Here is a 14,931-nt window from a genome sequence, read left to right on the forward strand (position 1 = left end):
CCGAAGGAGGATGCGAGCCACTTCTGCTGCCTTGGGTGCCCAAAAGAACCTCTTGTGCCCAAGGATGCCAAGTTGAACAAAACACATTTTATTGAATAAAAATTTTTTTATTGGGGGAGGGCGAAGGGACCTTGGTTCCCTAGGAGTTGCCCTAATATATATATTAAAGGCTTTTTCTGTTGTTTGTTTGTTGTTGTTATTGTTTTTGGATTTCATGCTCTTTATTCAGCTCGTAGTGGTGAGGAGGAATCGTTGTTGTTGTTTCTTCCTTCTCCACCCGCTGCCTCTGCCCTCACAAGAACCGACCCCGCTGCGCGCGCGGGAAGCAGCTCCCAGCCGGCGCGCGCGGGCTTCCGTGGAGGGGCTGGGTGCTCCCGCGCTCCCTCTAGGGGACAGCTGCGCCCAGGCGGGTCACGTGCGCGGGTGACAGAAGCAGAAGCGGCGGCTTTCGGCAGCGGCTCCGCAGTTTCCAGCCGCCGCCGCCGCCGAAAAAGCAGCCGCAGCCGCAGCAGCAGCAGCGGCCGGGGTGGAGCGAGCGAGGGAGGCGAGCGGGAGAGAGCGCTGCGCCCTGGCGCGCTGTGCGTGAGTCTGTGGCGAGCTTGCAGCGGGCCCGCTCAGCTCCATGCGAAAGGATTGCGAGGGGGAAAGAGGAGGAGGAGGAAGGAGAAGAAGAGGAGGAGGAGGAGGCAGCAGCAACAGCAGCCATGGCGGGGCTCCACTGAAGGCAGCAGCAGCAGCAGCAGGCGAGGGAGGAGAGGGGAAATCTCTGCGTTCCCTCCACCTCATCCCTGCCTGAGCTGGGCTGGGCTCTGCGCGGATTCCTCGCTTTATGCCCCGCTGAGACCGCCGGGAGAGGACCCGGGGCCCCCGTCGCCGCCACCCCAGCGCGCGGGGCGGAGGGTTGGGTGCTTTTGTTTTTAATTTGCCGCCCTCCCTTTCCATCCCGCCGCCCCCCCTCCTCGATTGCGTGTGTGTTGTGTGTGGTGTGTCCCTCTCTCCGTCGGTGTGTATTGCAAACAAAGAGCCAGACCCACATCCGCGCAGCAGCGCGAGGGGAAGAGAAAGGAGGAGAAGCAGCCACAGCCGAGAGCCAGAGGAGATCTCCTTGGATCGAGTATGGCGGATCGCAGCCTGGAGAGCCTCCCTCTGCCGCTGGAAGTCAGAGCCCGCCTGGCTGAGCTGGAGCTGGAATTATCGGAAGGTAAGGGCACCAAAAATAAAAAAGAATGCACATTGTGGTGTGTTTTTTATTTTATTTCTCCCTCGCCCTCCCCCGTGCGCAGCTGAGCCTCAGCATCCAAACTGCTGGGAGGATGTAGGTGCAGAGGGAAACATCCATTCCTTTGGGGAATTGAAGGTGGTGTTGGTGTTGTGTGTGTGTGTGTGTGTGTGTGGGGAGAGATCTGAGGAGGAAAGGAAGGTAGGGTGGGGTGTGCAAGGTTAGGAGTGTGGGGTGTGTGTGTGTGGGAGCGAGCAAAGCAACTGGCGGCATCCGAAATGATCTCTGGAAGGTTGATTTGTCCCCTCTGCAGTGTGTAACCTTTCGCCTCCAGCTCGTCTCGCCATCCCTTGTGTGTGTGTGTGGATGTGGCATGTTGTAATTGTTTCCTGTGGGTGTCAGTTTCTCCTCCTATGTGTGTGACATAGCCTAAGAAATGGTGTACGTGTGTGTGTGTGTGTGTGTGTGTGTGTGTGAAAAAAAATCCCTGCTGAGATTCCTCCACCTCCCCCCTTCTTTCTCCTTGAAGCTTTTGGCCCAAAAAGGGGAGGGAGGATGAGAAAGAGATTGCTACGTTTATTTCTCCTGCTTTTTAGTTTCTTAGGAAACTGGTTATTAATGTCATTTTGCTGAGGGGGTGGGGAAGAGCCCATTGATTCTTGATGGCGCCTGTTGTCTTCTTCTCCTTCCTCCTCCTCCTCCTCTGGTACCATTTGGGCTGGCTGGGTATAAATATATAGGTTGTGTTCGGGTGGTGATATATATATAAAAAACACCACCCATCTCCTCCTTTCTCACTATTCTGCTATTCTTCCTGCCACAGTGCTGGGAGAGATAGAGGAATGAGGCTTTTTTGGCAGGAAGATCTGCCGCTCCAAATGTTGCTTGCATGCTTTATTACGGAGGATGGAAAAATCTTTAGGGCTGGGCTTGCAAGGACTCTCTCAGCCTGCCAAGAGAATACAGTTTTACTAAGAAAGAAAAGGACAAAAAGGACCTTCCCCCACCTACTGTATATGTTGGTGCAAATGCTATTTGAACACATCCAGTGACATAATGCAAAGCCCATGTGTGAGATTCGCTATTTAATCAAGTTTCAGATATGAATAATAAGTGTTCCTTTATTACTTGTTTTTACCAACAGATTATTTTGCTTATTTCTGAAACTGAGTAACAGAGGGGCTTTTCGTTTTGTTTTTAGGCTTTTGCATAATTTAATTTTCTTGGTTTTTATTGAAGAGAGTGCAATTGTTCTACAGTTTGGTCCATTCTGATGCTCCAGGAAGTTTAAAAAAGGGCATTATGCAATTTTCCTACGGTTGTTTTCTTATTCTTTGGATAATAAATACTGAAAAGGGATGGCATTTTAGGTATGCGTTTTGGAACCCCTACATTTGTTGCTGACTCGGAATGTGTGCATTCAGAAACCACACACATTTCCAGTAAGATTTCATGTGGTTCCATATTTCTCAGGCATAAGTCAGAATACGTCTCTCCTGCTGGCTGTTCAAGTGCTTGAGAAAGGAATTCTGCTAACTCTTGGTGAATATGGTGTTTTGTTTTGGAAAAAGGCTGCTCTTTTTTTATTTTTTGAAGGTTAATAGAAAAAATGGTTGAAATACAAGGGGGTGGGGTCCCCAGTATGTCCCGAATTGGGGACTGGAATAGTTCAAAACGTGGAATGTGTTTTCTCTTCTTCCATTCCCAGTCATCGTCCCCTCTGTGTGTGTAACGGTTTTATGAGGGCTTCTGGCCAGAAAGTAAAACTGCACTCAGACCATTTCAATCAGCAGGGAGGAGCTGGTGTTGACATTGTATTATTCTTTTAACACTTTCTGAGGGAGGAGAGGACTCCATGACCAAATCACTGGGGTTGCTAGCCTTCTTTACATGCCTTTATCCTGACGGTGCCTTTTGCCAGTTCTGCAAAAACCTCAACTGTAGCAAGGGTTAAAGCAATATTGACTTATTCAAGCTTTCTGCACATCGATTTGGCATTTTCTAAGCTAACAGGGAGAGGCTGGAAGATTGCTACAGTATGTTGAATGTACCACCCTTATGCACAGAAGACTGTGTCAATGTACAGAAGCATGCTGTTAATAGTGGTAACGTTTCAGCACACATTTAACGCATCAGACTTGTAGATCCAGTGCAGAATTCATCAAAAATAATAAAAGTGCAGGTTGAAATTCTGAGACAGAGAACAGATGGCTAATGTATGGAACTCGCCTCCAATGTATATTGACTAAGTGGGATGTGATTAGCAACTTAGACACATAGATGGATCAAGTTCATTCTTGATGTGGTTGTGCAGTCTTATGCATGCTTGCTCAGGAGTAAGGCCTACTATGCTAAATAGGGCTTACTCCCAGGTCAGTAAAGATACAGAAGATTTCAGTGAAAGTATGCTTATTTCAGAGTGTTTGATGCTGCTGTGAAATTAGTCAACACACACACACACACACACACACACACACACACATATTGTTTTGATTTCATATGCAGACTAACAAATTTGATTACTGTACTTTGGATTATTTTAAAGAAAATGTTTATCGAGCCAATATTGAAAATCTACAGTGAATCTGCCATTCATTTTTGAGTTGCAGAATTATATCATATTGAGTGGCTTTGCTCTGATAAAGTGTTTTTTTTTTAAAAAGGCAAATGTTTCAAGTGAATTTAATGTCTGAAGCAATCCTGTGCAAAATTTCTTGTAAGCAAATCCCTTTGAAGTAATTTGGATGTAGAATTGTAAACAACCATGGGATTGGGCCGCAAGGCCTCATGCTCACTTATTCAGCGTAGAGGCAAGCATAGGTCAGGCAGTTGTTGTTTGTAAGAGGACTAAGTATCTGCTTCTTCCACTGATCTCTAAAGAGCACCTGGGAAAAGTCACTTTATACCAGCATGGCTAATATACCGGTAGTTTAAATCTTGACACATTACTGCAGGGCGTGTCATTGCAGTTTTAAGACTGCAAATATCCTTTGCAGATTGAAGGGGAACTTGAGTAGATTTCATATGTGCAAGAGTGTTTGCCTAAAAGTCCCCTTTGAGGAAGACTATCCAAAACGTGGGAACAGATGTGATTGTTAGATTTTTCAAGCTGAAGTACCTGCCCTATTAAAGGTTCTTTCTGAGCGACTCTAAAACTTGCTACACTGTTTCACCAGCAGAGTATCATTTTAATCATAGGCTCTCCAATTCATCTTTCTCTGGAAAAATAGCAACAACTGTTACCACTTCGTGAAGTAATATTTATACAAGCACTAAGTCAACAACCCCAAACTCACCATACTTGAGAGTAAACTACTTTGAATTCAGATGGAATTACTTTTGAGTAAACATAGGTACTATGCTGCTAGAAAAGGGACACGGGTGGCACTGTGGGCTAAACCATAGAGCCTAGGATTTGCTGATCAGAAGGTCAGTGGTTCGAATCCCCGTGACGGGGTGAGCTTCCGTTGCTTGGTCCCTGCTCCTGCCAACCTAGCAGTTGGAAAGCACCTCAAAGTGCAAGTAGATAAATAGGTACCGCTCCGGCGGGAAGGTAAACGGTGTTTCCGTGTGCTGCTCTAGTTCACCAGAAGTGGCTTAGTCATGCTGGCCACATGACCCGGAAGCTGTACGCCGGCTCCCTCGGCCAATAAAGCGAGATGAGCGCCGCAACCCCAGAGTTCAATAGGACTTGATCCCTAATAATTGTGTTGAGGATTGCAGCCTAAGCATATACTTAATATAGCAGGGGTTGGGAATGGTAGGTTTCTCTGTCTGACCTGCCCCTCTGTACCTGCCACTGAGCCTGCATCACCCTGTTTGAGTTTTTGCCTGCCTGGACTGTGTCTTTGAATTGTGATAATGTCTCTTCATAGCCTGAATGAGGAGGTGTGTCAAAACCCCTGGCTTTTGTGTGGTTAGACTTTAGTGCCTGGTACCAATGAAAGAGTCGCACCCATTGCGCTCCCCACTTTTAACCACTGGTATGTGGGCCCTGGGATGTTGCTTCTGTGGGCATGCAGCCCTTGGGCTGAAAAAGGTTCTAAACTCCTCCTTTACAGCAGTTATGGGGCATCATTTTCATGAATTAAGGACTCTGTGTGCATAGAATCTGTGTTGTGTCGTTTGACCTTGCTTCATCATCATCATCATTTTTAATTTGTATACCGCCTTTCTTTCTTACAATACTCAAGGCCTGAAGAAACAAAAAATGTACATCTTATAACAATCTAATGCAATACAAAAATGTGATAATAAAACAGACCCTTAAAATAGGCAACCTCCATCAAAAAAGTAACATTCAACAATCATTAGAATAGTATAAAATAATAATATCAACATATAAACGTTAAACAGAAATCCACTCAACAGTTACAATAATATCTAAACTATAATCAATAAAACAACGGCATGCCACAGTACATAAAACATTACAATACACATTGAGAAGCAGAGGGTAGAGCAAGGCAGGTGGAAGGAGGCCTTGCCTGATGGAGTCTCTCCATGTATGTATTCCTGTTCATTTATTTATTTGTTAAACTTGTATGCTGCCCTTCATCCGAAGATCTCAGGGCGGTTTACAGCATAGAAACATAAAAATAAAAAACACAAAATGCATAATAATCCACCCCCTGCAATGAATCAATTCACTAGCAAACGGCCTGATTCACAACCAGCAGCGTACATGTACTTAGGTCAGCTTAACCTTCTTGAAGTTACTGGAACCAAATCACACTTGATTAATCACACTTGGGTTTCACCGGGCCATATGTTGTCAACCATATGCATGAGTAGCAAGCAGCCCTGCCACAAAACACAGAAGACATGTTTCACTTGCTAATGGTGTGCATCCTAGGTTGCATGGAGTACATGGTGTAGCACAGGAACTAGGTTTTTAGATGCCAGGGCCAATGTGTGGGTTATCATTATCATTATTAGAGGCATGCCGCTTTGTTCAGCCAGACCCTTTCCTAAGTTTGTGTAGGCACCTTGTGTAATGGGTGTGTTGACTGCAGATGGAGCTGGCATGTTTGGCACATACGGCGTGAGTGGCTGCAGTCGGCGTGATCAAGGTCCGTCAAACTCTACCTATGGAATGATGCGCTTTTCGCTGCTTCTGTTGAATGTGATTCACAAGTGTTCCAGAGGGGAGGGACATGAGAGATAATATTCAGATTCCCAGCCCTACCTAGGGATGCCAGGGAGTGAACCTGGGATTTTCTCATTTGTTTTGTGAGACTATATCCCCCCTCCCACCTTTGTGTTATCATTTTAGTCAACAGATGAAGTCATAGAAATGACTGACATCTAGGAAAGCAATTCTAACCAATTAGACACAGACAACGCTAGAATGACATGCCCCATTGCCTGGACCAGGTACAATGCTCTCCAACTGATTTGGACTACAACTCCTAGCCAGCACCGCCAGGGGGTAAGGGATGATGGGAGCTGTAGTCCACAACATTTGGCAGGGACCGTGTTGGCTACCCCAGTCCACTCTCTAGAGAAGGAACCTTTTTGTTGGTTCTTACAAAAGGCTTTTGTGCTGTGGAGACAATGGATGCAACACCCATAATTATTGTACCTGTACTTGGGGGTGAGGCTGTGACTTTGAGTTCATGGAGTATAAGTCAATCAAGAGCTACTAGCCAGGTTGGCTATGCTCTCCCACCACAGTTGGAGGCAGAATTGTCTCTGCATTCCAGCTGCTGGAAACCACAGGAGGGGAGAGTGGTCATGCGTTCCAGCCCCACTTGCAAGTGTCCCAAAGGCATCTGGGTGGCCGCTGTGAGAGCAGGATGCTGGACTAGGTGGGCCATTGGCCTCATCCAGCCTCTTCTTATGTTCTGACATTATGCTAGCCTTGCAAAGTACCTGGTTGGAGCGGGGAGCTGTAGTTCAGTGTTGTTATCCTGGGATACTGATTTTTTTTTGGGGGGGGAAATAAAGAAAATGCAGTGTGTTTGTGTGTGAAGTTGATTGTAGCACCAATGCAATTAATGAAGGTCTGGAGTGGGTGAAGGGAGGCAAGGTAAAGTAGGCAGAGAGTTTCAACAATTAGTTCATACTATGTCTACCCATAGATGGACAAAATGGGAACCATAGTTATGTTGCAAGGTTACTGGAGGAAAGGAAAAACACAAATAAAAAGAGTAAAACACTTCAGACATTGTTGTTTCCCATCGGTAATAAGTACTACATGTTGAATGACTATCAGTAATCTGAATAATGTTATGCAGGCACATGATGCTGATACCTTGCAAAAGATAAGTAGGCCTCAGTGTGGATGAAAAATTGACTTAAGAGTTTTCCAAAGGGACATCAGGATAGACAAGTAAAGCACAAATAGTGGATGCGATTTTCTTTTGTCATGTTATAGGCCCAGGTTTTTAACCCTTGATTTTAAAAAGAGATGTAGTGTCTGTTTCTAAATGGCAGAGTTTAAGCCGGCTGATAATGTTCCTCTTTAAAGGCCCCACGGATGGAATTCAAGATTTCCGATTCGGTTATTTTCTTTTAATGTGAGCTGGAAGCTGAGCTGCATCCAGACAAGGGCCTCCAAAAGCTTATCAGGCAACCTATCCATGTCCCCTGTGAGTAAGCTAGCCTAATCTCTCAGAGAAGGTGAAAATGTGTTGTGCACTCTAAATGACACGTCTCAAGGTAAGCGCTGAGGCTTAATTTTATGACACTGCTGTAAACTTCACTGGAGGTGTTTCTGGTCTATTTTGAGAACGGGAGAGATGTGTAAAAGCTTTGCTTAAAGTACACCAGTGGCAGTACGATCTTCTAGGAAAGTGTGATCCTGCAGTCACATTCCATGGAAGTCATTCTCACTGTTTCTGTAGGGCTTCCTTCCATGTACTCTCCTGTTCACTGATATTTATAAGAGGCAAGAGAGAGAGAGTAATTCTGTTCAGCCATCATAAAAATACAAACTGGATGGCCAGATATAGTTTGCATGTTCTGCGTTCATGAGAAACGTACTAAACCTAACATGTTGGCTTCCTGTCGAGCTGGTCATTTGACTTGTTCTAAGACACTGATAAAGGAAGAAGTCCAACGCAGGGCTGGATTAAGAAACATAATGGCTTTATGGATATTCTGGGAACCCCACATCTACATGCCAATGCTCTTCACTCTCTGAATCAATAGCGACAAGTTTCTATGCAACCATGAGAATTGGGAACTGTGGCAGATTTCCATGCTGGAAGAGAGGTGGGGTGGACATGTAAGAAAATAAAGTGATTAAAAGTAGAAGCACATACAAGTTGATGGCCAAGTTCCTCATCCCTTTGAAAATATGCTTGCCTTTTTCCTAGTAGGTTTATTTGGTGCTTCCATAAGTCTGCAAGAACTTCCACTGACACTGAAGTATGACGCTTGTGTGGTTGAATCAAGGTTCTTGAGGTTTGATGTAACAGATCTTAAGTCCCCAAACCAGCTGTTCTTTGAATATTTATGAGTCTCAAGCTTTTCAGCCCTGAGGTAACAGTTTACAGGATTCATCATCGTATTTTCTGGGATAGTTTGGAGGTAATTGCTTGATGCACACCATATATTTAAAACTTCTCCCCTATAAGGTTCATGGGAACTGTACAATTCCCAGTGCCCTTAACAAACTACAGTTTCCAAGACTATTTTGGGGGCATGTGATTTAAATGTATGGTGTATCTTGCAGCCAATGATATGAATGCTTGTGGAGTTTTAGAAGTGTATTTGTAAGATTTATCAAAGCCCTGAGATAATCTCTTTAAAAAGTGTATTGACACTTTACAACTACTGAAAGGCTGTGGAAAGAAAGAGTTCTTCATGCATCAATACATTGGGTTGTATCAAAGTGTTACTCATAGTAGACCCACTGAAATTAATGTGCCTACCCAAGTTACTTGTGTCCTTTAATTTCAGTGGGCCTGCTCATATCAAAGTCTAATATTGGATACAATGGAAATGTCATATCGAGTTCAGAAACAAAATTAAAATATTCCTTCCAGTAGCACCTTAGAGACCAACTAAGTTACGAGCTTTTGTGTGCATGCACACTTCTACAGATACGAGTTCAGAAATTCTTACTCCCAAGCAATCCTTTTCATTTATTTAGGTAATTTATAACCCACTCTTCATTTAAAATCAATTCCAAGGCAGGGTACAACATAAAAATATATGGCACGCAATAAAATCAAACAATCTGAAAAAATCAAGCTACCACGATAAATCAGGTTTACGCCACAGTACCATGAGAATGACAAAATATCTCCCCCAGTCAGCTAACCAGCATAAATAAAAAAAAATGTATTTTGCAAGATGCCTCAAAGAAATTTGTGAGGGAAAGGCATGTTTCTATACAAGCCTTTAAACTTCTTTTTATTTGTTTGAAATGTTTTAGCTGAAATCCCATACCCTTATATGTAGGAGTAAGTTCCACTGGGCTCACTGGACTTATTTCTCAGTCGACAGGGGGAGAAGGTCTGTAGCTAAGTGATAGTCACTGGTAGTCATTATCTATAAAGTTCTGAGTGCATAATCAGTTCTTTGCTTGCACCGTGCTGTTGGAATTGCATCTTCTCAGCCTCTCTCTAGAGATTAATTTGTTGTTGTTTTTTGGATTTATTAGATCATTGTGTGCAGCTTGATTTTTGGCAATTTTCCTCTCCCTTTCTGCCTTTTCTTCTGTTCGTTATGTGTCTTCCTTCTTCATAAGGGAGCAAGGTCTCCCATGTACCATACTGACTGCTGTCAGCAAAAAATAAGAGAGCTTTCACAAAGATAATGTGGCTGGCAAGCTTCCCCATGCAGAAAGAGGCCAAATCCACATCCCTAGATATGCTGACTAGTTAAAAGTCAGAAACCTTGGTTAGCACCCTGTGAAGATACTTGCCAACTGAATCTGTACCAAAGGGCTGTTTCTAAGAGTAGGAAGTATGAATAAGCTATCATCAGACTTTCCACAACCCTATGATCTTGGGATATAATCTTACTTCTTTCTGGGCTCGTGAGTACATTATGATCTTCCAGGATTTTCCCTAGCGTCTTTGCTATCTCTTCCAGTGAAATTCTAGAGGCATGCAATAGGTATCCTTCCAATAAATTCTCACAGTCCTCCTTGCTGCTAAAGTTGTCTCAATTACCTTATTGAACACTATATTGTTTTGTGTGTGTGTGTGTGTGTGTGTGTGTGTGTGTGTGTGTAAAGAGGTAAAATGTGCACCCAACACGTTCATCTGTCCAGTAGAGTTTCCAGATCTCACAAGACTGGAAGCCTGTTTTGTTTGTTTTAACTTGAACACTCAAGAATATGCTGTTGAAAACACAATAAAGTAGTAATAATAATAATAACACTTTAAATGATTTAGGTTTAAAATCAATCTGGTAGATTACAGGAAACATGCTCATTCTCATGTCCAAAGATGTGTTGCCATGGTTGAAACTGATCATGTACAATAAACATTTAGAACTATCTCCACAGCACTGTGGTTTTGCCAGAGTTTCCTTTAGTACCTTTATCACTGACACAAACTGGACTTTCTTGTGATGCTCTGTTACATAAATCTGATTTGTTTGTTCTGTTATTAATAGCAAAGCAGAACAGCTTGTAATTTGTTTTATTTGTGTGGTCCTTTGTCAAATCAGTTGTCATTCTTTACCTGTTACCATTACAATATTGTCACACATTTACACAGCCCTTTTCTTCCGATTGCAAAGTCTTACTTGGCTGTGACATTCAGATATTTGTGTTCAGTGTGGCAACTTACAGTTCTGCTTAAAAAATATCTTTGATTTAAGGTCGCTTTGTCCTGTTGAAATCACTGGAATTGAACCTGTTAATTAAGCCTGTTCAAATGCAAATAATTCAGTTTAAGTAGGCTGCAGATTGGGCTGCCCATGTTGTCCTTTAAAAGCTATATACTTAAAAATGAGTTTCTATATTTAGTGGCATTTTCAATTAAGGCTGGCAGTTCGAAATATTCCTTAATCAGTCAATGGAGATGGTAAATGTTCCCTGAAGGAAAAAAGAAAGATTAAAAAGAGATTCAGTGGTTGACTTGCAACTGCAATATTTTTGGAATAACACGAGCATGTGAGTAGACTACTGTAGAATAATGAATGTTTCTCTAAAGGGGCAGTGATAGCTCCCTTCAGGTTTTCATAGAGTAACACACTTGTGTGTTTGCATGAGAGAAAAGATCCTAAAGGTGCAATATTTCCTTCACGCTGATGAATGCACCAGCTGCACTTTAGTTTTTTTGGTGGCGGCTTTCTGTGTTAACTATCAAGCAGAACATATATATATCTTTTTCCCATTTAGCATTGCTGCTTTAATTCTGCAGCAACTGTCAGGCATGATAGCTTGCTGCTCAGTAAGAAATTGCCACAGTACTGGAGGGCTTGACAGACTCTTAAAGCTTGCAAAATTATGTATGCACTCACTGCCCCCAATCCATCCCATCTCTCTACCGGGCAAGCCTAGCCATTAAGAGATGGCTGAAAAGGAAGGCAGGAAAGAGTAGGTAGGGACAAAAATGAAATCTAGAATTTGGGAGTTAGTTACATAGCTAAAGGTAAAAAGGTAAAGGTCCCCTGACAGTTATGTCTAGTCATGGACAACTCTGGGGTTGTGGTGCTCATCTTGCTTTATAGGCTGAGGGAGCCGGCGTTTGTCCGCAGACAGTTTTTCCGGGTCATGTGGCCAGCATGACTAAGTCACTTCTGGCGCAGCGGAAACCAAAACCAGAGCAGTGCACTGTTATATCTTATATCAGCACGGGAACATTGTTTACCTTCCTGCCACAGCAGTACCTATTTATCTACTTGTACTTTTTGGTGTGCTTTCGAACTGCTAGGTTGAAAGGAGCTGGGACTGAGCAATGGGAGCTCACCCCGTTGTGGGGATTTGAACCGCCAACCTTCTCATCGGCAAGCCCAAGAGGCTCAGTGGTTTAGACCACAGCGCCACCCACGTCCCTCCAGTTACATAGCTTGTAGTTGTTTGTTGTTGTTTAGTCATGTCTGACTCTTTGTGACCCCATGGACCAGAGCATGCCAGGCACTCCTGTCTTCCACTGCCTCCCACAGTTTGGTCAAACTCATGTTTGTAGCTTCAAGAACAGCGTCCAACCATCTCGTCCTCTGTCATCCCCTTCTCCTTGTGCCCTCCATCTTTCCCAACATCAGGGTCTTTTCCAGGGAGTCTTCTCTTCTCATGAGGTGCCCAAAGTATTGGAGCCTAAGCTTCAGGATCTGTCCTTCCAGTGAGCACTCAGAGCTGATTTCCTTAAAAATGGATCGGTTTGATCTTCTTGCAGTCCAAGCCAGATAACCAAATTACATTTAATGATAGCCACATGTTAAAGCAAACATACTTTATTTGGCGGTTTGTATTTTGGAGAAAAAACTGCAGTAGACCCTGATCCAGAATGGGCTCCTGATCCAGATTATTTGCAGTAAGCAGCAATTTTGGAAGCAAAATACAGCCAGCAGGGAGTGGGTTTTTTTTTTAAGCCCCAGTAGAAAATCAGCAGAAGTCCATACTCTATATTGGGACCTTACAACTGCTTAATATCAGTAAGAAAAGTGGTCCGGGTTGAGCACTGTTGTCTTAACACAATGGTTCCGCCCCCAAAGTCTCTTGTTTACTGTGAGATAAGCCTGAGTCGAATGGTGCTTATGCCAGGGGTAGCAGTGCACAGATAGAACTGTTGCTATAAGGTCAGAAACTGGTACAGAATTTTGCATCTGAAGATTTTTATATGTATTTAGGGTCATAGATTTTGCAATTGCAGAGAAAAGTGTGGAAATGTGTGGGGACCAACCAACCAACCAACCAACCAACCAACCAGGACCTTCCATTGTTGATTCTAGTGAATGCTTCCTGATCTATCGCTCATCTATACACAACCCTTCTCTTTTCCGCCTCTTCTTAGGTGTCCCTTTCTCTCAGACTTCTACCAACACCATCCTTGCTTGTGTATTCCCCTCCTGAGGTTGTGATTCTTGTTTTGAATCCCATCAGCCACTATAAACATGTTCCAAGAGCTCAAGCTTCTAGAAATATATGTTAATATGAACAGTTTTATGCAGTGTCTGCATCTAGTTGGACAGCCAGCTGACATACAGTGTAGTGAACTCATTATAGGCATCCCAGAGCTACTGGATTTGTTTTAAAATGAGGCTCTCACCTGCCTTTACTGTGTCTCTAGAAAGGTTATGCAGAATCTGCAGAGACTGGAGAAACTAGATCTTCTCCCTTCCCATGTCAGGAGAAGTATACCCTGTTGTATTTGACAAGAAGCATCTAGGGTGCCCAGGGCAGAAGTGAGGGAACACAGAGCAGAAGTATCTGTTGTAAGAGTTGATGGCTACCACCATTGCTCTGGCATAATGGTAGCAGTGCAGAGCCTCTTCATCTAGGCTGGTCGCAACTTGGCATGGCAATTGACACCTGAAACCTGCAAGAGACTACAGAAGTGTTGTAAATGAACAGGGATGTATAGGTTTGCAATGTTTAAACCCAATGATTATCTTCAGGGTTCTCTATAAACACACACACAGCCAAAAATATTTTGAATTCTGAAGTGTCTAGAAATTCAGGAGCAGCAATAGAGGTGGATGGAAGACAGTGGCCTGCTACAAAACTCATGGGATTAGTCTTAAGTTTACTAAATCTCTTGAAGAATTAGAATTGTCTAAAACACCAAGGGGGACGCAGGTGGCGCTGTGGGTTAAAGCCTCAGTGCCTAGGACTTGCCGATCGAAAGGTCGGCGGTTCGAATCCCTGCGGCGGGGTGCGCTCCCGTTGTTCGGTCCCAGCGCCTGCCAACCTAGCAGTTCGAAAGCACCTCCGGGTGCAAGTAGATAAATAGGGACCGCTTACCAGCGGGAAGGTAAACGGCGTTTCCGTGTGCGGCTCTGGCTCGCCAGAGCAGCGATGTCACGCTGGCCACGTGACCCGGAAGTGTCTCCGGACAGCGCTGGCCCCTGGCCTCTTAAGTGAGATGGGCGCACAACCCCAGAGTCTGTCAAGACTGGCCCGTACGGGCAGGGGTACCTTTACCTTTACCTTTAAAACACCAAGGATGTATGCCAGAGACACACACACCATTTCTCAAAGATACCTGTTCTGCATTTGATAACACTGCATTTTTTATTACTTGTATTAAGATAACTTTTTTTTTGCAGTTTATCTTTGAGTTGATCCAAGATCAATCTTTGGAACCTATATTTCAAACCCCTTTCTGTGCCCAAAAGTGACGCCCCTGAATTGAGTTAATATCTAAATGCACAGAATCTTGGATCATCTCAACTGTCATTAAATATTTCCTGCTTCTATTGTAAAGCCAACCACGAGTAGCTTACATCCAGATGACCATATAAGCCTTGCCACAACCCATCATGTTTTCAGCCACCCTACTTTTTTTGTAGTGTGGCCTCCTTTGAAAGATTGTTGTTCTATAATTTATTTTGGCAAAAGTGTGACAGGGGCGATGAGCTCTTTTCTGCTATAAAACGTAACTACATTTAAGGGTGGAAACAACAGGGTCTGGAGACAAGTAAAAGTGGTCTGTGGCAGAAATTTGGGGGTTTGCAGAATCTGGCAAGGTATTATTTCCAAAGATCTTGCTGGCAGTTTATAGGATTAAAAGCAGGAATGCAAAAAAGTTTCATGAAATTGCCCAAAGTAACTAATCTTAAACAAAGGCTGGGTACATACAAGC

General features: G+C 43.7%; 1 protein-coding gene across 6 annotated transcripts in view; it reads left to right on the forward strand.

The window, feature by feature from the left end:
• Positions 1 to 956: 956 nt before the first annotated feature.
• The window catches only part of DIP2C (disco interacting protein 2 homolog C), a 294,798-nt gene continuing 280,823 nt past the window's right edge, over positions 957 to 14,931 (forward strand). For 4 of the 6 annotated variants that reach the window (XM_081931454.1, XM_081931455.1, XM_081931456.1 and 1 more), the window contains exon 1: positions 957 to 1,201. In XM_081931454.1, the coding sequence (XP_081787580.1) occupies positions 1,117 to 1,201 (85 nt within the window). In that variant the 5' untranslated portion in view covers positions 957 to 1,116. The remainder of the gene's footprint in view (positions 1,202 to 14,931) is intronic. The other 2 variants (XM_081931457.1, XM_081931459.1) reach the window with 1 other exon arrangement.

This window comes from Podarcis melisellensis (genome assembly GCF_964234715.1).
Source record: "Podarcis melisellensis genome assembly, chromosome: 12".
NCBI classification, from domain to species: domain Eukaryota; kingdom Metazoa; phylum Chordata; class Lepidosauria; order Squamata; family Lacertidae; genus Podarcis; species Podarcis melisellensis.